Consider the following 26,485-nt stretch of genomic DNA (forward strand, 5'->3'; position numbering starts at 1 on the left):
GAAGCCAAAGCCAGGAACAGACTATAAACAGAGAAAATGTCATAAAGACTGGGATCTATCCTCTATTCAAATCCATTCCTGGCTTTGGCTTCAAAAATATAATGATTTTTCACACCATAATTGTCTCCTATATTAGGGCCCTAATACTGACAAACCAGAAAAAAAAACATTACCATTGCATGGTGACTGAAAAATACCTATATACTGTTTACATAGACAAATTATCTGAAAGATTTTTGAAGCCAAAGCCAGGAAAAGACTATAAACAGGGAACATAAAGGAAATACTGAGATTTCTCCTCTTCAAAAATCTGTCGGATAATCTGTCAGTGTAAACACACCATTACTTAAAGTGTCACTGTCATTAAAACGTTCAAAATCTAAATCAACAGTATAAGTGAAATAAAGCAAGTTTGCAATATACATTCATTATTATTTTTGTTATCATTCTGTAAAACAAAGAAACTTACCAGAAATCCAGGTCCAGTCTCCTGAAAACAGATTTTCTGAGTTGTGCTGGTTGGGAAAAAAAAAAAAACGACTAAACACAGTAATTCTGGCCAGCACAGAGAGTTACGGCTCAATGTGTCCATCAGTCACATGACTGCCTTCTCTGTGAGCACTAAGTTTCCTGTTTTATGAGAAAAAAAGAGCCAGAAAACATTAAGTGCTGTGTTTTCCACGATATCTAAAAAAAAAAAAATGTTAATTGCAAACTTGCTTTATATTACATCTGTTGATTTAGATTTTAGAAGTTATAATGATAGTGACACTTTAATAAAAAAAAACATATATACAGACCAATATTCCACAATATAGTGACCATATAGCAGTAGACCATATAAGTGATTAGTGCAGTTATATCCAGTTACTCACAGTTGTTGTCTTCTTGCTGTCATTCTTTTTCGTTCATCTTCTCCAAACCACTATGACTACTTCCAGCCATGATGATACTTTTCTGCAGAATCTGCTAGAAAAACACCCACCTGTATCCAATCTCCCCAAATGTAGTAGTTCCCCAAATACAGGGACATGGCAATAGAATTAGGCAATATCTAGCTGTTCACCCCAGCTCAGGCTGATTCAGTGGGGAGCTAAGTGTGGGACCCTACAGACTTACCCACGTGTACCCCTGCTAAAGCCATTAATAATCTCTATATTAAAAGACTAAATCCATTCCACCCCAGGGTAGCAGAAGAGTGGGCCTGGTTGTATAGGAGCTGGAATGCTAATCTGGCCCAGGCCATAGCTCTGATTAGTAAAAACAAGTCTAAATAATAAGGTTTTTTTTAAGGTTTAAGCCACACCCTCTTTTTTACCTGTTCACACATTTTCACAAAAAATTACAGTCGTATTTTGGTTTTATTTTAGTGTATTGAAAATGTATTGCAGTTGAAGTAAATTCTAGAATGTATAATGCTCATTCAGTCTAAGCAACATGCATTAGTGTGGATTACAGTACATCCAGTTATTACGTAAGATTTACATAATGCCAATAAAAAGTTAAAGAGGTCAATAAAAGAAAATACAGTGTTAATATCTCTCTAACATGAATATGTTCTATTATAGAAACTTATTTTCAATGTTCATTTTTACTTAAAGAAACAGATGTCATACCTCAAAAGGCAATTCTGTGAGTTCTAAATTTCCAGAAACATCCAATTTCTCGAGATTTTCACAATCTCCCAGCTCAGATGGTATGTTTTTTAGATTATTGAAACTAACATTGAGTTCTCTCAAATTTCTCAGGCATCCTGTCAAACAGAACAAATACAAATCACTTGCTGCCACCAGCTGGATAAGGACAGTGAACCCATGCTTTAAAAATGACAATCAAAGGTTTGATTGATTGCTGCCACCCCAACGTCATAGACAGAAGGAGGAAAAGAGGAGAAGAAAGCTAGCTGGGTAGAAGAAGGAAATAACTAATATAAATAGTGTTCAAAATTGGTTCAAAATTAGTGTTCAAAATTGTAATTTCATGCAAAATCTTCAGCGTCTATTTTTGTACATGTGTAATCACAGTGAATGCATTTTAACTGGCAAACAGAGAATGCTGCTAATAACTGGTCTGGATACGTAAAAAGTAGGATGGACTAATCTAAAAGTACTTGATGGACTAGAATTTTTTATTTTAGCTACAGATAAATAAATTTTTACCGTGAGGTTTATGTTGTATTTACATCACTTAACCCTTAGGGGACACAGCTACATTTGGTGTTTATGACACGACCATATTTTTCAAATATGACATGTGTCACTTTATATATTGATAACTCTGGAATGCTTTTACCGATCCTTGTGGTTCCAAGATTGTTTTTTTGTGACATGTTCCACTTTATGTTAGTGGTATATTTGGGCCACTACCTTTAAGTTTTTTTGTGAAAAACTCCAAAATGTTGTGAAAAATTGAAAAAAATAGCATTTCTCTAGATTTGAAAGTCTCTGCTAATAAGAAAGATAGTTATACCATATAAATTATTGACTAATTCATATCTAGAACATGTCTACTTTATGTTGGCAGCATTTGGTGAGCATGCTTTAACTTTTTTAGGATTTTAGAGGCCGTGATTGTTTAGTAGCAATTTTCTAAATTTTTGTGAAAATTTAAACTGGGATTTCTTTAGGGACCAGTTTAGTTTTGAAGCATATTCTAGAGGCCTGTATACTACAAACCCCCATAATTCACCCCATTTTGAACTCTTCACCCTGGAAGTATTCAAATTGACATTTAAAACAGTTTTTAACCCTTTAGGCATTTCAGAGGAATAACTGCAAAGTAAGTGTGAAAAGTAAAAATTTCCATTTTCTTGGCAGACATTCCAATTCAATCCTATTTCTTTCATACCGCACAGCTATAAAAAGTAAAATACAATAAAACATTTATTCCTCTGAATCTGCAGTTTTTACAAATACCCCATTTGTGGGTGTAAACTGTTGTGCAGGCGCACAACACGGCTCAGAAGAGAAGGAGCACCCTTTAAATTTTGGAGTGGGGATTTGGCTGCAATAAATATAGGAGACCATGTTAAAGTTACAGAGCCCCCCTAGTGCCGAGACAGTGGGAACCCTCCATAAGTGACCCCATTTTGAAAACTACACCCCTTAAAGAATGTAACAAGGGGTACAGTGGGCATGTGGACCCTACAGGTTTTTCACAGTTTTTTGCAAAAGTGGGCAGTGAAAATGAAAAATCACATTTTTCACACTTATACATTGATGAAACCTCAAATTTTTCAAATTTCAAAAAGCTTGGAGGAGAAAAAGCCCCCCAATATTTGTAAAGTAATCTCTACTGAGCACAGAAATACCCCATTTGTGAACATAGAGTATTGTGTGGGCGTACAACAGGGCTCAGAAGAGAAGGAGCACCTATGTCTGTGTGTGCACAGACGTTTACTGACACTTACTAATGGACACTGACTGACGGTTACTGACACTGACTGACGGTTACTGACACTTACTAATGGACACTGAATTACGGTTACTGACACTTACTAATGGACACTGACTGACGGTTACTGACACTGACTGACGGTTACTGACACTAATGGACACTGACTGACGGTTACTGACACTGACTGACGGTTACTGATACTTACTAACGGACGCTGACTGACACTGATGTTTACTAACGGACACTGACTGACACTGACGCTTACTAATGGGCGCTGACTGACGCTGACGATTACTAACGGATATAGAATGACACTGACGCTTACTAACGGACACTGACGGACGCTTACTAACGGACGCTGACTGACGCTTACTAACGGACGATGACTGACACTAAAGGACGCTGACTGACGCTTACTAACGGACGATGACTGACTCTTACTAACGGACGCTGACTGACGCTTACTAACGGACGCTGACTGACGCTTACTAACGGATGCTGACTGACGCTTACTAACGGACGCTGACTGACGCTTACTAATGGACACTGACTGACGGACGCTAACTAAGATCTCCCTTATTACTGGGAGATCACAGGGGAGGGGGTACTTTTTATTATATGTGTGTGTGTGTGTGTGTGTGTGTGTTTTCTACAGTATATGGATGCAGGCTCTGATCTCCTCACAAAGTGAGTGATCAGAGCCTGCATCCATGCTCTGCCACGATCAAATACTGTGATTGGCAGCTCTGATCACAGGGCTGCCAATCACAGTATATAGCAGCATGTACCAGCGTCATCACACAGATGCTGGTACATGCTGCTGCAGCACTGGCTCCCCGTTCCTGGAACTCACTCTAAGCTCCGGGATCCGGGGAGCCAGGGCTGCCAGGAGGAGGGGGAAGGAGACATCTCCTGTGACCCCCGCAGCAGCGGCGGCGGCTGTAGCGGCGATCCGGGGGGGGATCATGCTGCAGCAGGAGGGGGTCATAGCAGAGATCGCATCTGCTGTGACCCTCCAGCACATCGGCGGCGGCGGGATGGCCTGGGCGACACATCAGCGGGGGGGCGGGCGACACATCAGCGGGGGGGGCGGGCGGGACATCGGCGGACATCAGCAGACACGGCAGGGGGGCGGGACGGATCGGCTGCAGCTTCCCCCGGATCCCGGAACTCGTCAGAGACTGGGACCCGGGGGTTTACTGCTCGCTTTACCGGTATCAGTGGATCGTTACCGATCCACTGATGCCGGTGATTGGCTGTGCTGGACACCTTCAAAGGGTCCAGGGGCAGCTACACTAAACTGTCAGCTATCAGCTGACAGTTTAGTTTCGGCTCCCGGTCACTGTTTGTGTAAACAGTGAGCACCGGGAGCCGGGAAGTTATAGTACGTCCTGGTGCGGAAAGTAACCTCCTGCCAGGACGTACTATAACGTCCTAGTGCGTCTATGGGTTAATAGGTTTTTTACACCATCAACAGTCTTTACCTGTCCTGTATGTTTAATCATGGTGGTCTGATTGCTTGGATCCCCTCTAATCATAAGAAAGTGGGTCCCCCTTGTTGATGAAAAGTGGTGTTCAGACATGTGCACTGCCTCTCAATTGATCTCTATGGGCCTGATGAACATAGCTTAGTTCAGCAGTAGAGAGTTGGAAGAATGTTTTAAAGGGAAAACAATGTTATCTATCAGCATCATGTTATAGAGCAGGAAGAACTGAGCAGATTTAAATATTTCTGAGTGCGAAAAAAATTCCGTATAACTTGTAACTTGAGATGAGCAAGTACTAAAATGCTCGGGTGCTCGATACTCGAGACGAATATTTCCTGATGCTCGGGTGCTCGTTTTGAGTAATGAACCCCATTGAAGTCAATGGGAAACTCAAGCATATTTGCAGGGGACCAAAGCTCTGCACAGGGAAGGTTGCGTGAAAACCTGGAAACCTCAGAAAATGATGGAAACAACGTGGAAATGGACAGGAAACAGTAGGGGCAGCATGCATGGATGCCTCTGAGGCTGGCTAATCGCAGTGAGGATAGGTATAGCTGAACTACGGATCCCAGCTAGCCAAGAGAATGTCAGAAACAGGACAAATTGACTACTGACAGTCCAAGCCAGCAGCCAAGAGTAGCAAAAAATAAATATGTTTTAAAAATGTTATGCACTTAGAAGGACTGTTGTGTTCTTCATGTCGGATTCCTGCCTAACCGTACACTAATTCCCTGCCTAACACTCTCTCTGACAGACAGCAGCTCCCTTCTTAATCTGTTCCAGCCTGCGTCTGACTCGAGCATCGTGGGACCTGATTCTTATATGCCCAGGTCATCTGATCTGGCCAGCCAATTACTGCTGTCGACATGTAGGATTCCCACGTGATGCTACGAGCTCCCAAAGCCTCTCCTGCATAATGATTGGCTGAAAAAAGCCGCCAAACATGCAGGAAGAAGAAGAAGCCATTGTCTCAAGTATCGCGAGATGCTCGTCAAAGTAAAGAGCGCCATCGAGTACCGTAATACTCAAACGAGTAACAAGCTCAGATGAGCATGCTCGCTCATCTCTACTTGTAACCCCTTGATTGAAATCCCTGCTCATTCTGTAATAAGGAGTCCTGTGTGCATTGTCACTCAATGAACTGGACTCTTTAGCATGGAAACATAAGAGATATCAATAAAGTAAAGGTTATACTGAATCTTTTCCCATGAAGATATGCATCAATTTGCCCAGCTCCTTCTGCACTTGACGACTGTTTCCCTTTAAATAGTTAATTCTTCTTTGGCACTACTGTAAGGGTGCGTTCACACCTAAAGGATCCGCAGCAGATCTGCAACAGATCCGCAGCAGATTTGATGGTGCAGATTTGATGCTGTGTTCAGTCATTTAAATGAAATCTGCTGCGGATCCGCAGCAGAAAATACGCTGCGGATCCGGTAGGTGTGAACATACCCTAAAGGTTCACCAATTTTTCCTGACTCGATTGCAGAAAATGTATAATTATAATTCCTGGCTAACATCATATTTTTCAATGTATTTATTCGAGACAGCTGTAAAATATACTATACAGTATAAAGTACATAAAAAAGGAATGGCTGGTGGCAACCACTGCTAGGAGAAGCACAGGGGATATAAATTTATAGAGCCCATACTTTCATGATATACTGATTTTTTTATGTACTACACTCCATACACTGTAAAGTTTTTTCACAGAATTACTGAGCTGGACTAGAAAGTCTTTGGATGCAATGATGAGAATTGTATCCAAGGGGCCCCATAACAGACCTGTTAATGGAGTTATTCATGAACATAGATGCTTTCTTCCAGGAACAGTGCCACTCTTGCCAACAGTTTGTGTGTGGCAGTGATGCTGCTGGCACTGGGCATATGGAGAGCAAGCCCTGGATCATAAGGTAACTTACACTCTTTACTGCATTTGCATCTGCAGGAAGCAGATATAGTCAAGAAGGACAGCAGAGCCTGGAGCTGTCAGTTGGAATGATAGTAGGGGCATAATTCGCCCCCTATTAAGGACATTATTTCCTTATTAAGGATATTATTTTGGTATGGTACACTAATGGGAGTGTCATTGAAAAAATTTGTCATTACTGTCTAAGTCAAAAGGAGATGGAAAGAGAAAATTAAGCACTATGAAAAGAGAAGATGCCACTTTAGGTATGTCATTGTATATAATTGCACTGTAATCATATCTAAGGCTGCAGGACCTATATAATACTGGTGACTACCATTATGTGGGCACTGTATGAAGGTAACATTGGTTATATATGTCTTTATATGGGATCATGGTGTGGAGGGATTTTTTGGCCCTTGTATAGCATTATTAGTATGTGTAAGAATACAAGGTTTCTTACCTTTCATACCTTCATCCTTGGTGCTGTTTCTGTGCAGTTTGTACTTTAATCCCTAGGCTAGTAAGGCGGTTTGATGCACTGGGGGCAGGACTACTACCCACAGTGCACTAATCTGGCCCACTTCACTGATGTTCATTAGAAGGGGTGGGCTGGCTGGGGGCTGATCGGTGCACTGGTGGGCAGTAGCCCCACCCCCAGTGTACTGAAACACCTTACCAGCCTAGGGATTTAACTAAACTAAATGAAACAATAAGATTCGGTTGATTAGCGCTTTGCTCATCAAGCTCCTGGCCTTTCAGCACTGCTCCGCTCCCTGCCGCTCCACCCCAGGTGCCAGGGAAAAGCTTGATCCAATCCTGGGAAACTGGAAGAAATTTCCCAGGATTGCATCCAGCTTTTCCTGGCATCCTTGGAGGAGTTGCAGGAAGCAGAGCAGCGCTGATAGGCTGGCGGCCTGATGAGCACATGTGATGTCTGATAGCTGCCCGTTGTCACTGCAACATCATCAACATCAGGTAGCTATTGGACACCCCGTGTGACCATGGTTTTGCTTGTGCACAGTGCTTTTGACATGCACCCACCCACCTCTCACTTTAGAAGGTATAATTCTGAAATGAGCAGAAAGAGGAAATGAGCACTGGGAAGCAGATCAGGCAAGACCTTTTCTGCTCCCCGGACAACCTCTTTCAGTTACTATAACTGTTCTGTTTCCTTTCATTTCAGACAATCATAATACAAATACATTTTTATGCTCGTTTTATGGTGCAATTCCCAGCCCAACTGCAGTGCTAATGATAGGAATCTATGATGCTTTTATTTCTGGTCATCAGTCACATGGTTTAGCCAGGGCTTGTGGCCGTAATTGGAATGCGGAAATATGTCTCTATTACCCTTGTCTGAAACTGGCCCAATCCAGTCTTTGCTAGCGTTTGCTTTGGCTAGGCAAGTTGCATTAAAGGATTTTGCACTGCAGTCTTTATTTTCATGTAGTATTTCAAGCATTGTCTAGACTGCTAAAGCATGCATTTATTTCAGATTTCACAATTTATTCTAAGAAAAAAAAATTGAGACAAAACTTCTGTATAAAGCTCAAATAGGAACAAAAATGTGTATAGTTCTAATGATTAATAATACACAGCTCATTTTTCTTTCATGCCAGCATAATTTTCTTCTCAGTGCGAGAATAGTCTCTTGGATTTGCTCATTATACCTACCCTTAATTCTCTCACTAAATAGCCAGTTATTTTTCTTTGTAAAAATATTTCCTCTGGATTAAAATGAGCTAAAATATACTATATTCTTTGTGTTGTAGTTAGTGTGCTCTAGTTTCCCACAGTGTCAAAGAAAGTTAGAACAGCAGGCAAGTTCCATCAATGCAGCGTGAGTGGAGACGAACCAAGATCACAGGAACCTGTTCAATCATATCTACTATTTAATACATGTACTAGTGACACAGCATGGTAACGTGCTTCTTCTGACTGAGCCAAAATAAATATGTCTAACTCAATTGATATTCAGTGTACATAAATGAAGGCTATTACATCCTTTGTAAAGAGCAGCTATATGTATATGTTATTTCACGTTTTATTAAACATAAATATCTTAATGTATCCAACGGTATGACGGGTTACATAGTATTATACTTAGATATTTTCTTGGCAAATTAAAGAAGTGCTGATGTTAGGCAATAAGCTAGCTCCCAGTAAAAGACTGCTAATAAAAATAACAAACAGATAATCAGTTATAGGCTTAAAAATTCTTTAGAAGTATCTACATTTGAATAAATATTGAATGCAAAGTATTTATCTTTCAGAAGGAAATGAGCCGTCTTCACATTACATACTTTTTTGTCTACTGAGAATTGCATGGCATAAAAAAGTTTATACGCCTATGGTTTACCATGGTTTTTAAGGATTAACATTACCCCACAACAACAAAAACTCTTACCTATCCAGCCAGTACCCTTCTCTTTGTTGATAAAGGGCAAAAATGGTAAAACAGCTGCTTACAGATAGATAACATTCCCTTCTGCGGGAGATTTTGGCTTTGCAGATAATCCCCAGCCATGTTACAAGGCTCTTTAAAAAGCAAACAGTGATTTTAAAGGTCCCTTTACACTACGGAATGAGTGGTTAATCCTGCCTGCTATCTGTTTGAATGGAAAGGCTTGAATTGCCATGGGGGAGGCTTGGCCAAAAGTCTTGGAGGCATAGTGTGAGGTACAAACAAGTGGGGAGCATAAATGGAGGTCATTGGAAGATCAAAGGTTGTGTGTTAGGTCAAAGATATACGGAGGGGACAGGTTGTGGATGACCTTGTATGTCACGGTAAACAATTTAAAATGAATATGTTGGACAATGGGGAGCCATTGAAGGGATCAGCAGAGGGGAGAGGCAGAGGCAAAGTGAGGGCAAAGGTGGATTACTCGGGCAGCAGAGTTAAGGATAGACTGGAGGTGAGCAAGGGTGTAAAATGGAAGACCAGAAAGGAGGATGTTACAGTAGTCCAAGGGAAAGATAATGAGAGCATGTACCAGCAGTTTTGTGGTGTAAGGGTTGAGAAAAGAGCAGATTCGGGAAATGTTTTTGAGATGAAGACTGCAGGAGGTGGTCAGGTTTGAACCATTTACAAGATAATGTCCATTTTAATGCTTTATTAGACATATACAGAAATGCAGTTTTAGAAGGTTTCTGGGCAATTTACAATTAGTAAATCTTAAAATTTTTACAAAAAAATGAGGCCAAGTAATATTTAAATAATAATTCCTTAAGTTGTTAGAAGAAATGTTACCAAATGGTATTGCATTTCTTTACTTAATTATTGACAACCATGACTAAAAGTATAAAAAGAAGTAATAAGATGGAGAACAACTAAAGCAATTTAAGCAACAAAATGCCATTGTATGCTACAAGAATCCCAGAGAAGACAGTAATAACATGAGATAAAAGACTGAATGACAAAGAGTTTAAAATATATACATGTAATAATTTTTCAGGTTGCCTATTGGGTTGTTATAGGGGGCTTAGAATCTTCATATATACGTTCAAAGGTGAATTACATATAGTTAAGAGCCACAGGGTGTCAGGAATGTAGCTGTAGGGGATGAAGAAATACTGCAGCAGTCATATCCCGCTAAGTAGGTGGCTTTGTGTGTCAGCTACCTTGGTCCCATGCCAGTCCCAGCAATAAATAATTTCTCCAGTTGCCCAATTTATTTATATGAAGTAGCTGGGTAGAGACAGATATGAGGACTTCTCGTTCTTGGTAATAGTGGGATCCAAGGGTACTACTTTTGCTACTTGTCTAAACGATGGGTCATAAAGGTCAAAAAGAGCTGTCATAATAGTGTGGTTTTTGCCGTCCAGGTAATTGGGGCTCCTCAGATACAGCAAATCGTCCTCTTTTCAGTTCAGTAGTTTTGCCAACTTACATTTATATTAAAGGGTAATACAAAACCTACAATAAGTCTTTTTATTGACATATAAATGTTTAATTTTTTGATATATAAAGTATTTCAACAACATTCAGGGGGACAACATCCCTCACAAATACGATGTACAAGAAGGCATTGCCTGAAACTGGTTAAGGAAAAGCAAAAGTAGTGAAGGAAAATGTTATTTTTCTCCAGAGAGTATATAAATTCCCATGAAACATAGTGGAGGAAACCAATTAATTTCACACCTGCCTGGATCAAATGCTCATCTCTCCCAAGGTGATAGCCTCACAAACCAATTTAAATTGTAAAGAGAAAGTTACATTGCCAGGCTATATAGTGACTGCCACTGTTCTATATTTCTATGTGTGCCTGATCTACTTATATGTTAATACTGCAAGGCAATTTTATTATGTAGTATTTTGAAGTGTAAATGGGGTCATTTTAATGTATAATGGGCCTGTTTTCTTCATTTTACTGCATTTGATTGACAACCAAAGAAGTCTGACCAGAGACAACTAATCAATGATCGGATCTCGGAATAATCATTGGCTTAACTATGCTTTTCTTGTCACTGCTTACATCAGTTCTTTGTCACTTTCCCGAAGTCTAGTTTTACTGGATTGATTTTTATAGTTTATTTAATTAGGCCATTATACAAACATTGTACTGATTACATAAAGGATAAAATACATTTCATAACTGCCATAAAGGGAAACAAAAAATGTTAAGCGGGCTGAGAACAATAGCATTTACTCAAATGGCTTTAAACCTTTCAGCTACAGACCTGAGAAGGACTTATGAGGAGCATAAGATAAAGCAACATACAGTATATACAAGCAAGGGACAAAAGTGGAGACTTATAGGCCATTCGTGCTCCACTGGGAGTTTTGGAAAGAAGGGATATGCAACGTAGATCTTTCCCAGAAAGGAAAAACTTGCACCATTGGAGGTAGCATCCCTGTGAGTTGTTTGATACAAGAGGCTTGGGGTCCTTTTAGATGTGCAGATGTCTCGTCTATGGGGGCCATTAATGATCGCCGAACAGCGCTCGTTTGCTGTGCCTTTACACAGCATGAAAATTTGCGTAGATGTGCTGCATGAATGATCCTTGCATCACTCATGCAGCCCTGGAAACTGACAGCATAGATAGGTGGATATCTGTGCTGTCAGTTTCCAGATCACAAGCAGCAGTTTGTACATACCAGCCATGCTGCTTGTGGCTCTTTTGTCCTTGCGGTCGGCTGTTTTTCAGGCTCTGCCTCTTTCGGCTGTCAATCATGCTGGAGGAGAGGCGGCAGCCATAGGTTCCAGCAGCGCCCAGAAGATGGGAGAACCAGATGCTGGATCACAAGCAGTGGGGCTGGTAAGTATAGACTGCTACTTGTGAACTGAAAACTGACAGCCCAGATATACACATACAGTATCTGTGCTGTCAATTTCTATTTATCTTTCTTGGCCGCACAAATCCCTGTTTACAAAGGGAGATGTATGACCAATGAATATATAGTTTTGAAAAGGCTCAAATGTTTGTTTTTTCCATAGATAAAAAAGTTGTCCTTGATTAGAAAAATATAGAAAAACATCACCACCCCTTTCCTCAGGTTCTGTGTGGTATTACAGCTCTGCTCTTTTCACTTGGATTGAAGTGAGCTGCAATACCACACACAAACTGAGAGCAGGAGTGGCACTGTTTCTGAGCAAAAAAAAAACACAGCTGGGTTTTTTTTTCCAATCCTAGATAACCCTTTAAGCCAGGCACACTTGCCTATTATGACCTCAAGTCTTGTGACCTGAATGACAGACATCATAGATTCCTATTTCATTGCACTCCTGTAGCAGCTGTAGCCCAATGGTTAAAAACTGCAAATTCTCTACTATATTGTAGTATAATTTTTGTTTAGAAAGCAGTGCTTCCACGTAACACTTTTAAGGAATTTGGTAAAACATGATGGTAGCCAGCTCAGCTGCAAGTAAACTGCAGTATGAATAGAGTAGTAATCTACATGTTTCAATTTTTTTTTATAATAGATTTTGTCTCATTTTTTCAAAATAATGAGCCATCATTGTGTTATCATTGTGTAGGTATCATTATACTGCAGAATTTGTGATGATGCCCAGACAGCATTTTTAAACTAACCATACAGTGTATGACTCGATATCTCTCATATAGAAAAAGCTGATGTGATAATTGGGCTAGGATCAGGATGATTAGTGTTTCCCTTGGGGAGGATAATGACTTCTTCTGAATGCCAAAAAAGGTTTCTACTGCATAGAAAAAAATGTGTGTAAAGTCCATTTTCCCAAAGAAACAGGAAAGAAAATGTTAGCGGTAGATTTGTCGCTACACTGTCAGTAACAGGCTCAAACTGTGGCATGCCTCACTGTCTATTGTTAAAGACCAAAAGGTATAAAACAGACAAGACACAGATACAATAAGCGGCTTAGTTTAGAAACATGCTGCCTTTTACGTTGGATCAGCCTTTAATTAACCCTTTCACCACCACCACCTATGTTTTTATACATCCTGCACTACCAGAGGTCTCATCATGTTCCTAATCATTCTACTTCTAGTTTCTAGTTACACAGCGGGAACAGCTCCTAAAAATAACAGCAAAAAGACTTTAAACTATGTTGGCATTAAAATAAAAATAACAGATGATGGAATTTATTCACACCACAACAATGACATATCTGATCCATCACATATATACAAGTTTTACAAGTCAACTAATTGGTATCCAGGCAAGGTTTTCAGCAGCTGTAGTGTAAGTAGACTTTTCTCTGGAATTTCCATCCAGTTGATATTGGTAAAACAATGACATGTCTGTGAAAGTGCTAGTCTAGGATACATTTAAAAAGTCAGTCATTAAAAAGAGAATATGACACAGGTGTAGCTAGATCTAAAGCCAGCTGTCCTCAAAAACTGTGACAGCCCAAGCACAACATAAACATCCTTGTCTCATCTCTTCTCCAGATTAAATTTTTTTCCATTGCTTTATGGTCTAATTCTGATACTGATGTGCACATTGCAGGCACCTTTAATGCTAGACAGGAGTCAGCATGGGCACTTTAATTGACCTGAGGCTATGTAGCTCTATATGCAGCAATTTGTGATACAGTATACTAGAGATGATCGAACTTCGGAAAATCTTAGGTTCTATAGAACTCGAACCTTGTCTAACCTACTGCATTTGATTCCCGATGGCCTACCGGTCCGTGAGAAAAAAATAGACAGCACGGGTACCGCCTGGAATTCCGGGATTCAGCCTAGGTAATAGGCTGAATCCCGGAATTACAGACGGTACCCGGGCTGTCTCCTCCTTCCCCACAGATCGGGAAGGCATCGGGAATCAAATGCTGAAGGTTCGACAAGGTTCGAGGTCTATAGAACCTAATATTTTTCGATGTTCGATTATCTCTACAGTGTACATTTTGACAAATTTCTATCAAAGCCAGCTATAGTAACTCTTCTGTAGGATTAGACCACCTGGAGTAAGCTTTTTTCCCCATGTGAATCATTGAACCTTGGGTCTCCATGACCTTGTCACTAGTTCACCAGTTGTCTTTCATTGACCACTTCTTGTAGGTACTTACTTAATTTTGGGTGCACCCCATAAGATCTGCTATTTTGGAGATGGTCCGATATAGTCATCTTACTGTCACCTTTGTTCAAGCCACAAGATTCCTTTTTCCTGCATCACGTATAAAAACTGGTTGTTTACTTGATGTCTAATATATTCCAATCCTTGACTGATGTATTCACTTGATCTGACAGTGGTTTGAAACATTATAGCTGATTAATGTATACAGTATATATATATATAGCACACGACACAAGCGTATAACCTTGGTGTCATTGTACCCAGTAAAGCGAGGGTAATAACAAATGATTAACTGGCGGCTTAGTGTCTCTAAATCCATACCAAACTTTGTTGCTTCATGCTCAGTGAAGTCTAACATTTCCTAACTTAATAAACTACATTATTAATTAGAACTTAATTTTATTTCCCTCTTATCCCATAACAAAATTGGCTTATCACTAATGGTAGACGCGCTAGTCTTGCAAAAGACAGAGTATACATTACATTAAAATGAAATTAATAGGCTTGCAAGAGCAGAGTGAAGGATTAATCCCTTCCAAGCTTTGTATTTTGCAGAGCAACCAAAAAATATGTTCTTTGGTCAACGCTTCCGCTGCACAGCTATTATCTGAAGAAACGCTCATTAAATATTCCTGAAAGAAAATTGAAGCTCTGATCATTTTCAGCCATGAAAGGAAAGTAATCTCTGTAGCCCAATGATCTGCAATTTGTTAAAATAAGTTGTGATTGAAAGTAGAGGAAACTTCGGAGAAAAAAAAAAGGCAATAGAAGTCTGTACTTAGTTGCTCCCTATTTAATTAGCGGTTTTCAAAACAAAATAAAAGTGAAAGGAAATCAATGCTTATGATTAAGCTTAAATCACTAATCTGGGGAGAAAATATTATAATGAGTCGGTGAGCTCAATCTTTTGTAGTTGTCATGCAGATTAGAGAATAGCTTGGAGAAAATCTGCATTATTTGTTCAGAAGTAGAAAGGCTTGGCAAGGTGATCTTACATTCTAGATTTCAGTTCCAAGTGAGTGAATACAAGCCTAAATCACTCAATACAAATATTAATTGACATTGTACTCAATGGAATTATTGCTATGCCCAGCTAAGTAACTGAGAACCATTATCAGAGCCTTACAGTCCTAGAGAAAGTGAATAATGTGATCGCTGGAACAGCCAATTTTACATGGGTTTAAAGCGATTATACAGCAAAGCTGGTAAATTTTAGCTTTAGAAAGCTTTTTGTCCCCTTGAGAACTAACCAGAAGCCTCCTAACAATACATAAGCTTTTTTTCCGCATTGTCTTTATTGTTCTTTTATTCTAGTTGATCATCATCCCTGAAATATTTTTGGGCCGCAAATTGGGTTGTAGCCTTAATAAGAAATGTGAAGAAAGTAAGAAACTAATACAAATAGTTTGAAAGACTGAATGGTGCACTTACATTGTATAGTCATGATCCCCAACCTCTGGCTTTATAACTGTTGGAAACTACAGCTTCCAGTATGTCTTCAACTGTCAGGGCAAGTTACCGAATAGCTGGGGAGCCATGCGTTGACAACTGTTGTTATATAGAATGTACTATTAGGGTGAATTCACACATACAGGATCCGCAGCATATTTGCAGCAGATTTGATGGTGCAGATTTGATTTTGTGTTCAGTTATTTAGATCATATCTGCTGCGGATCTTCTGCGGATCCGCAGCAGAAAATTCGCTGCTCTACGGTGTGTGTGAAGCTACCCTTCGGGTAGCAGTACACGTAGTGAATTCCACTACTGTGAGTTTGAATGGGGTTACATACTCGCAGCAGAATGAAAATGATGTAAAATGAAAAAGTATGTAAATGCTAGCCCCCCTTAACCTGCCGCCGCCCAGAGCAAGGGGTTTGAATGTGGTTACATACTCCCACTCCAGCTGCATCTGAGGCTCCTGTCTTCCGTAAGTCCCGCCCAGCCAATCAGTGACTTTGGTGGGCCCATGCACTGATTGGCTGCACCACCCATGGGAACCGGGAGCCTCAGATGCAGCCGGAGCACGTGCAGCGACTGATTAAGGGGGCCGGCATTTACATACAGTGGAATGAAAATTTCACTACGAGTATGTAACCTCATTCAAACTCACAGTAGTGGGATTCGTATCGGATTTCCCAGCGAAACTTGCAGCATAAAATCCGTGGTGATTTACTACGTGTGAAGCTGCCCTTAGACAGATAAGTCGAAACAAGAGTAAGGCCAGGTTCGCAGAGGCAATGTGATACAACTTTTGTCCAATAGCATGATTGGATACAAAAGGAGAAAACATACAAGAAGGATATATATGTTCCCTATGTTCTACCGCTGATTCGATTAAAAAAAGAAGGATATACTCATAACTAGTGCATCTAGATTACAGGGTGGCTCCGTGGTTAGCCTTGTTGCCTAGTAGTGTTAGACCCAAGGTAACTATCCAAAATAAAGCAAAAAGCTTGAGCATATATAGACTTGTACACACCAGTGGGCTTCAAATAGCTTTATTAACTGAGATGGAAGTGACAGGCCATTTAGCCAATCACTGACTGACTGAGTTGGGACAGTGCCACAGCCAGTGGTTGACTGAGTGGGGTGTCACTCTCAAGACTAGAGTGACAGCTCACTCAGCCAATCACTGGCCATGGTGCTGTCCCACCTCTGTCTGAGATATTTTGGTCACTGTGAGGTATCTGGAGACTAGAGGAGGAGGACACTGAGAAAGTTTGGAAAGGTAAGTCTAGATGAGCAAACTTTAGGACTCACAACTTTGTGGCTCGCAATCATTTAGCTGCTTTAGTGTGCTTCATTTAAGTTTCAGATGAACCAAAACTTTATATCAAAGTTCAGTGAACTGCCGAATCAAGCTGGGTTATTAATCAAATAAATTTGATTAATTCACCCAGAGGGGGGCTGACGATTTATGAATGTGTGGGATCCTGTGTGGGGGACGAGGAGAAATTCGTGTAGCGTCGTGCTCTTTTATTTTTCTTGGGCTGCAGTATGAGTAGTGCAGGAGGGGCTAAACCGCACATCTTTCTCCTGTGTCATGCTCTCATGACTTCCGGGCCGCATCCTGCACATTTTCCTACTCGCAGGCAGCAACGAGTACATTGTTTCCTAATCTAGCCTGTTTTCCATGTCACAACTGAAATTCCCTCCTACAATTGTTGTTGGATATATTTTATCCTTTATAAAGTTCACCAGCTGAGACAGAAGATGAAGTGAAAAAAACTCTTTCTCCTGTCTTCTAAGCCCATCCCCTTCCCCATTTAATGTCCCTCAGTATCCCTTACTGGAAACCATAACTAGTCAATTAAATCAGATGCATGAGTACAAATGTGTTGCTTTTGGAAAAGTTATATCACTGTACTATTTTCCCACCCCTTGGATTTAATTACTGCTACCCCGCTGTTGCAGGCTCGGTGGAGACCAACTTCCAATACTTCCAGGAGATTGCAGTTGAGTCTGTCTCTCCCACCTTAACCAAGGGCAACAGGTTATCAAAACAAAGAAGACCCATGGGGTATTAGTAAGTTTATCTCTCTTAAACAGTACCAGTTCAAAATGCTTGCACATTTAAAATATGTTTAGTTTAGACCTACAGTAGTTTTCTTAATGATACAACCCCTTTAAATATATACCAAGGTACTTGTCCAACTGAGTTAGATAGGGAAGTATGTCTTTTGAAAATTAATCATACAAGGCACTTCATGTCATTTCTCAAATAGCGTGGTTAAGCACTCATTGTGCCTTATATATTCCATTACTCTTCCATATGAATCTGTCATCTGCTCCATAATATTCCATTTATCCTTTCAATGCCCCCCTTCCTCCAAGGTTATCTTCCTTTTATTAACTGAGCAGAGAGAAAACCACCCATGCGTATTGACAGCCATGCAGTTAACTTTGCATTGTGCATTACTTCATACATAAGGTACCGCAATGTACCACAGCTAAAGTCACAAAAAGATCATTTTTACCAGTTCACCAACAGCCCAACTGCCCAAAAAGCTTGGTTCTGTTATATAATGATGCTACCCCTCCTAAATCATTTAAATGGGTACTACAGAGGGGGGAAAAGTTTAGGAAATTTTATTTTATAACATTTTCTTTTCTCCAGAATAAGCAGAGATCACAGTAAGAGATCACAGTAAATTGTGAGTCAAGGAGAGATCACCATAAATTGTCAAGCCTACATAAGCCAAATCAAACAGTGGTCTTCCCTTACATAATTGTGTTTACACAACCCCCCTCCCCCTCACATATAACCAGTGTCAGTATATAAGTCATGTTTTAACCCCTTCAGGGGCTTACCAGCAGCAATAGTATAGAAGGGGCTTATGAATGGATATAGCTCCTGCCATCATGGTCTTCTGATATGCCACTGAGCTTGACAGAATATCTGCAGCCAATGCTATTTGTTTACCAGGCCACTGCAGGGAAGAACAATCAAGTTCTGCATCATCCAGCCTTAATCCGCTAGTTCCACGCCAACCCTCTGCAGAGCCACTTATTTACAGAACAGGACCACATTAAGACTTTTAGCAACCAATCTCCTACAGGGATGTGGGGGCATGAATACATTCATCCAGGGTTCCATCTTCCCTCTGACCACAAGCTTCATTACTGTTTGGCATTTGCCTTTAATGCCTTCCAGAGTGCCGACCCACCAACAAAACATCATCCCAAAAGGAGGGGAGCTAAGGCGCCAGGAGGAGAGAGCATGGACTAGAGGTGTCTGTATTGTGAAATTAATTAGTATTTTTAGTATTGAAACCAATTCTTAGTATATCCCCCAGGATGGACCTTTGTACAAATCAAACAATTAACATTTGTATCAATCCTATTGTAAGCTAGGGTGTAGATTGTAAGTTTTTGTGAGCAAGGCCTTTACTTCACTTCTATTAATTATTATTATTATTATTTTTTTTACTGTGTATCGTCTTATTTTGTCTGTACACTTACTGTTTGTATTGTATACTGCTGTGGAATATGTTGGTGTTATATAACTAAAGATTATTTCTAGACAAGCAGCTACACTTTTTTGGTAAGATAATCCATTATTACTTAAAATAGTTGCACTTTCAGGCTATAATCAAGGAAATATTATCTCTAGCAGGGCATTATCCTTCTACTTCATCAACGTGTCCCTGATGACCTTATTCACACAATAATTTCATTTAGGGTATAAACCCACACACCGTATACGCAGCGTATTTACTGCTGCGATACGCAGCAAAAACTCAGCAAATACGCAACAAATACGCAGCAGATTAGATCTAAATAACTGAACACAGCATTAAATCTAAACCATCAAATCTGCTGCGTATTTGTTGCGTATCTGCTGCGTATACGGTGTGTAGGTTTGTACCCTTAGGGTACAAACCCACACACCGTATACACAGCAGATACGCAACAAATACGCAGCAGATTTGTTGGTACAGATTTGATGCTGTGTTCAGTTATTTAGATCTAATCTGCTGCGTTTTTGCTGCGTATTTGCTGCGTATCGCAGCAGTAAATACGCTGCATATACGGTGTGTGGGTTTATACCCTTAAACGATGTCCCCTTAATTTATGAAATGCAATGAACATAAATGGCACTAAATATGATTTTGAGTGACAGATTTTATTACTCAGTCAGGCTATTAAATATAAATTATGTATTTTTAATTAGTACCTGAATTTGTTAGAAATTATTGCAATTATACAGTATTATCACCCTTTTTTTGTTATTATACACTAAGTTGTGCAATCAAATGATGTAGTACAAATATTATAGGTACACAGTGTACCCGTTGCTTCAAATATTTTTATAAACCTTCATGCTGTTGAAAGATTTAGAGAAACTTTAACCCCTTAATGCAAAATCATGTACAGTACATGTATGTATGGGGTTGCTGCACGTTACGTTTATGTAGTAAGTAAGTCCCAGCAACCAGCCAATGTTTTTAGGTTTTGTAGTATTATTTATTTTAATGTCAAATTTTTTTTAAAACAGCATTCTCTGGATATGGACTTGCTTTCTCTTGTTTTTCAGATAGGCTTCTCTGTAGGGCTTAAAAAATTGCAGGAAACACATGTTCAAGATGAAACGAACCAAAAACTTATGTAAACTAATGAAAAACACTGTGTGGCTATGTCCACACTTAGTATAACAACGAACGGTGTTATACTGCCGGACGTCTGGGGCGTTTGGCATGTTCCTGCAGCCGTTAAAGCTGTAGGAACATTATCCGTTTACTATTGAATTGCGGCCACTGTTGGCTGCACTTTACACTGTGTCAACAGCTATTGTTCTGAAATAATAGGCATGTTCATTATTTTAACGGCCTTTCTAAAGAACGAAAGTTAAAATAACGAAGTAGGAACACAGTGGGCAGCATTGAATTTAATGCAATGCTGCCGCTGCTGAAAAGAACGGATGCTGATTTCATTGCAATCAGCGGCCATTCTTTTTTAAAAATAAACATAGTGGGAACATAGCCTATGAAGGAGGCCTAAGCCTCCTTTGGGCTAAGTTTACATACCATCTTTTTTTGGAGTTGGACAGCTGTCTTTTAAGATGGTTGTTATTATACAAATGACATCAGTCATTGTAAAATAACAGCCATTACTTGGGAGAGCAGAGTAAGGGTACTATTACACCAACAGATCTGACGACAGATTATCTGCCAAAGATTTGAAGCCAAACCCAGGAACAGACTATAAATCAGAGAACAGGTCATAAAGGAAAGACTGGATTTCTCCTCTTTTCAAATCCACTCCTGGGTTTGGCTTCAAATCTTTGGCAGATAATCTGTCGTCAGATCTGTTGGTGTAATAGTACCCTAAGGGTTCATTTACACAGAAAGATTATCTGACAGATTACCTGCCAGTGATTTGAAGCCCAAACCAGGAATGGATTTGAAAAGAGGAGAAATCTCAGTCTTTCCTTTATGACCTTATCTCTGTTCATAGTCTGCTTTGGGCTTTGGCTTCCAATCTTTGGCAGATAATCTGTCAGATAATCTTTCTGTGTAAATGGACCCTAAGGAGGTGTTACAGCTTGCTACACTTCAGAAGCTCACTAAAGCCTCTTTAACTCTGTTTATTATAGAATAAATGCATTGTTTTATATTCTGGAAGCACAGACAGATATATGAAAGGTGCGATCTGTCTCCTTGACCTAACAGCTTTCTAACAGTGTCAGCAGTTTAGAACATGACTTGCAGCTGACATATTTCCTTTAAATATGTGAATCATGTTTGTGAGAAATAATGTGAAATAAGTCACAAAAACCCAACCACTTTCTTGATACTTTTTAGCCAAGAAAGAAAAAAAAAATTATGTAAAGTTTACAGAAATAAAATGCCACAAATTCTCTCACTTGCTGCCTTTTTTGGGGAAAAAAATACAATCGACCAAAAAAAAAAAGTTCACCCTAAAGAAGAAAAGCACAATGTAAATATTTTCCAAAAATGCAATGTGAAACCACTAAATTATGGAATAAAGGCCACCAAAATGCCATAAAACACATAGAACCAACAAAATGTATGACTTTACTATTCTGTTCCATGGATTTAAAGATGCAATATACAATACATTCTACGCAATTATCTCAGTTTCTTTCTTGGCAACCTGAAATGAAACATTCTTTGTACTCACCTATTTCTGGAGGAAAATGTGTTAGTTTGTTCTGTGACATATCCAAAACTTTCATGTCTTCAAATGTCTGAATATAGTCTGGAATGGTATGTATGAGGGTTTTGTGAATATGCCATTCTTTTAGGTATGTCTGTTCTATCAGGTGATCAGGAAGCTCCTGAGAGGAGAAAAATCAAACAATAGATTTGCAGTTTTATCAACATTGACAAAAATGATATTTTTATTCTTAGAATAGACTTTGAATTTATCTCTTTATTCAGTCTTGATACTTATGTGATTTAAACTTGTATTTAACAATCTAGATGCCAGGGGTCCATGGCAACCCTAGTATGTAGCCCGGTCCCGGCGGGGTGAGCGCTCATGCACCTCCTTACAAGCAAGCTGCACCTTCTCCAAAGCAGCTTGCTTCATGTCATCCCGTCTCCCCCCTGCGCCTCCTGCGGGGTGAGCGCTCCTGCTCCTTCTTCCAAGTTCTTTCCCGTGCTGCCCGCTCTCCCTTCCACTAGCGCTCACCCGCCGCCGGGGTAAGCGCTCCTGCACCTTCTTCCAAGCTTGGGAGAAGGTGCAGGAGCGCTTACCCTGCCGGGACCCAGCAGCGGGTGAGCGCTCGTGCATGGGAGAAGGTGCACAGGAGAGCGGGCAGCACGGGAGAGCAGGAAAAGGAGCACAGGAGAGAACTTGGAAGAAGGTGCAGGAGCGCTCACCCCGCCAGGACCCAGCGGCGGGTGAGTGCTTGTGCACGGGAGAACGGACAACACGGGAGAGTGGGCAGCACGGGAGAGAACTTGGTAGAAGGAGCAGGAGCGCTCCCCCACCGGGACCGGGCAGCGTGGTGAGCACTGAGGCACAGGGAGGAGACGGGGTGAGCACTGAGGCACAGGGGGGAGACAGGCTGACATGAAGCAAGCTGCTTTGGAGATGGTGCAGCTTGCTTGAGTGGAGGTGCATGAGCACTCACCCCGCCGGGATCGGGCGTCAGGGTGAGCGCTGAGGCACAGGGGGGAGACTGGCTTAGTGGGGGTGGCTAGTTGGGGTGAGCATCAGATATGGAGCGCTCACCCCACTGCAGAAGCTGTAATAGAATGGGGCAGGGGGTGGGACAGAGGGAGGGTGGGAGAATAGACGTCTAATCTATTTCTATACTTTTACATGCGCCCCCTGCTGGACCCTACATTTGAGATGTGACGTCACGTTTTTTTTTCAGGAAGTGAGCCTGCCTGATCTACTAAGTTTAGGGAAATAGCACTATGTTATTCTTTATGCAATAACATATTTAAAAATACGTTTTGTCTGGAGTACCCTTTCAACCTCTTAAGGACGCATGACGTACCCGTACGTCATGCGCCCGTAAGAGGTGTTAGGAGCGGGGCCGCGCGGCGACCCCGCTCTGAACCACCGCGGTTCCGGGTGCCCGTTGTAGCCCGGGACCGCGGGTATTATCGGGCACGGTCCGATCGCCGTGCCCGCTAATACAGCAATCAGATGCAGCTGTCAAACGTGAGAGCTGCATCCGATTACCGGACGCAGCACATCCCTGGTGTCTAGTGGAGGAGATCGCTCCGTTTTCCCGGAGGAGCGATCTCCGTTATTGCTGCCAGCCGGGGACTGGCGCCGTCCCTGGCTCGGCACTCGTTTGTTTTTGGCTGCAGCAGCCGAAAGCAAACGAGTGCCAATCTCATTGATCTTTGCTGTATAACTATACAGCAAACATCTGAATGAGAGATCAAAGTGTATATAGTAGAAGTCCCCCAGGGGGGCTTCTAGTATATGTGTAAAAAAAAAAAAAAGTATGGTTATAAGTAAAAAGCCCCCTCCCCTAATAAAAGTCTGAATCACCCTCCTTTTCCCAGGTTTTAAATGAAAATAAATAAACAAACATGTTTGCTATCGCCGCGTGCGTAATCGCCCGAACTATTAATTAATCACATAACTGATCTCGCACGGTAAATGACGTAAGCGCAAAAAAATCCCAAAGTGCAAAATTGTGCATTTTTATCGCATCAAATCCAGAAAAAATGTAATAAAAAGCGATCAAAAAGTTGTATATGAGCAATCAATAGAATCAATACCAATAGAAAGTTAACATCATGGCGCAAAAAATGACACCTCCCACAGCCCCATAGACCAAAGGATAAAAGTGCTATAAGCCTGGGAATAGAGCGATAAGGAACGTATATTTGTTAAGGAACGTATATTTGTTAACAATGATTTGAATTTTTTACCGGCCATCAGATAAAAGAAAAGTTATACATGTTATATATCATTTTAATCGCAACAACTTGAGGAACATGCATAACAAGTCAGTTTTACCCCAGGGTGAATGGCATAAAAACACATTCCATCAAATAAAAGAAATGCGGGTTTTTTTTCCAATTTCACCACACTTGGAATTTTTTCCTGCTTTTGCAGTATACTTTATGCAAAAATTCAGCCTGTCATTGCAAAGTACAATTAGTGACGCAAAAAATAAGGGCTCATGTGGGTTTCTAGGTGGAAAAATCCAAGTGCTATGGCCTTTTAAACACAAGGAGGAAAAAACGAAAACGCAAAAATGAAAATTGGCCCCGTCCTTAAAGGGTTAACTTTATCATAGACTAGAAATTGTTGTTTTGCATACATTGTTTATTTAAGAATCTGAAAAATTCCAGTTAGATCAGTGTACTTTTAATAGATAATTCTAGAAGTTATACAGAAGATGAATACTTAGGATAGGTTATATATTTTTAATCTATGAAAGTATTTCAGATCGATATCTTTAGATATTTCTCCAAGTTTCTATTTCCATTTCAAAAACATTTGCCAGTTGTTGCAATTATTTAAATGTTGAGCGATCTGACTCAAGCATGCTCAAGTTGCGCTCATCCCTATTCATAATGATTGGATCTAGCACCTTTAGCTCTGTGTTCAGCACCATGGACAGCTCCACTGTCATTTCCACTTTTGTTTCTGAAATAAAAGGGTGTCCTGAGACTTAAATCATATTGTATTGTAATGAATTTCAGAGGGTCTGGTGTACATTATAATAAATTGCAGAGGACACAGTATGCTAATGAATTTCAGGAAACACAAATTTACTTCATATTGTAAACATATTTGAATGGCGAAGGGGATTTCTTTTGAGATTGGTCTTCTTGGCCAAATTACATAAAAACTACCAAATCATAAAATAGCTATCATGATCTAACTATTAACCCTCTCTTCAATGATAGATCATCAAAGTTAGTGACATTGACCCTTCTGCTGCCTTAGACTTATTTTTTCTAGTTTTTAGTTGCCCTAACCAGGGGTGTGACTTATACCCTGAAAAATATTACACAGCAATAAGCATAATATTTTGACCCCCAATCACCATTAATTTGATTAATTTGATGGTGAGAAAGTGATACAAGTGCTTGCAGCATTTGAATCTCATGATGCAAGAAAAAGGCCATTTGATTTGATTTGGAATTTCAATGGCAGTGATCCCCCTTTTACTGGGCCATAGCCTAAATGTTGTTTTTGAAGGGAAGTGTTCTTCATTAAAGAACATTCAATAAAAGAACAAGGTGCCACAATCTGAGGTTAGTAGGAAAGATCAGAAACAACACGACGGTAGGTGTGGATGGTAAATCCACTACAATAACTAAAATTATCCCATGCCTGGGATAAACATATAACTATCCTAAGCTAATAAGAAAAGAAATAATAAAAGGGCAGACTAGATGGACCAAGTGGTCTTTTTCTGCAGACGATCTTTTATGTAAATGAGATGTCGATATAGATTGTCTCCTATTCTATGTTTCATTAAAAATCCTATATTCGTCTCTTTAAGGCTTCGGAACGCTGCCATATTTTATTTCATTTTACTTTATGGAGTGACTAACCTCCCCTGGTATATATCAGACTTTATGTTCTGTAGAGAGTGACGATGCAGGAGAAATCATTTCCTGGATTCTTAGTCCTACTATTCTATGTGGAATAACAGTCGTGTTAAATATGTTAAGGCTTATTGCTGCGTGACGTAAATTGAATCATTTGGACATAATGGCTAGCATACATCTGGTGTATACTGATGTAATTACAACAACTGTACCTGACTGGTACAATGTAACATACTGTAAATGTTGTATGAGCGTCATGCTTGGGAAACACTACATTGTACAAAGAGCATGTGCATTATTTTTACACCATCTTAGATGTCGTTGCGCCTTTTTTCTATAAGGAAGAACAAGTGAGCAATTTATAAAACACTGAAGAAGGTTGTCCTGTTCTATATATTGAGCAGTCCATAGATAAAAATCTTTTTCATTTTTCTATTATTGCTTATCATTTTGAGCTACAGTGAGAACATGAATTCTTGGACTTTTGCACAGTAGTTTTGAAAATATCCAGGTAATTCCTCAGTTAACCTTCTAAGCTCTGATTAACATTGGCCGATGAGGTTAAAAGAAATGGGGACTAAGCAATTTTCTTGGAAATCTCTGGTTTCTGTTTGATCTAGTTGTTTGACAGATTTAGTTCAAATATGTTTCAATTTTCTTTTTAATTTGCTGTATCCTACTGCGTTTG

At 40.1% G+C, this 26,485-nt stretch overlaps 2 protein-coding genes across 3 annotated transcripts in view; one reads left to right on the forward strand and one right to left on the reverse strand.

The window, feature by feature from the left end:
• LOC138785607 (myosin-6-like) overlaps positions 1-26,485 on the forward strand; it is a 452,023-nt gene that overhangs the window by 106,809 nt on the left and 318,729 nt on the right. The window lies entirely within an intron of this gene.
• Positions 1-26,485, reverse strand: part of LRRC2 (leucine rich repeat containing 2) — a 183,101-nt gene that overhangs the window by 66,799 nt on the left and 89,817 nt on the right. For both annotated transcript variants that reach the window (XM_069961713.1, XM_069961714.1), the window contains exons 4-5: positions 21,938-22,094; positions 1,617-1,753 (exon numbers count right to left, since the gene is read on the reverse strand). In XM_069961713.1, the coding sequence (XP_069817814.1) occupies positions 1,617-1,753; positions 21,938-22,094 (294 nt within the window). The remainder of the gene's footprint in view (positions 1-1,616; positions 1,754-21,937; positions 22,095-26,485) is intronic.

This window comes from Dendropsophus ebraccatus, chromosome 3, assembly GCF_027789765.1.
Source record: "Dendropsophus ebraccatus isolate aDenEbr1 chromosome 3, aDenEbr1.pat, whole genome shotgun sequence".
NCBI lineage: Eukaryota > Metazoa > Chordata > Amphibia > Anura > Hylidae > Dendropsophus > Dendropsophus ebraccatus.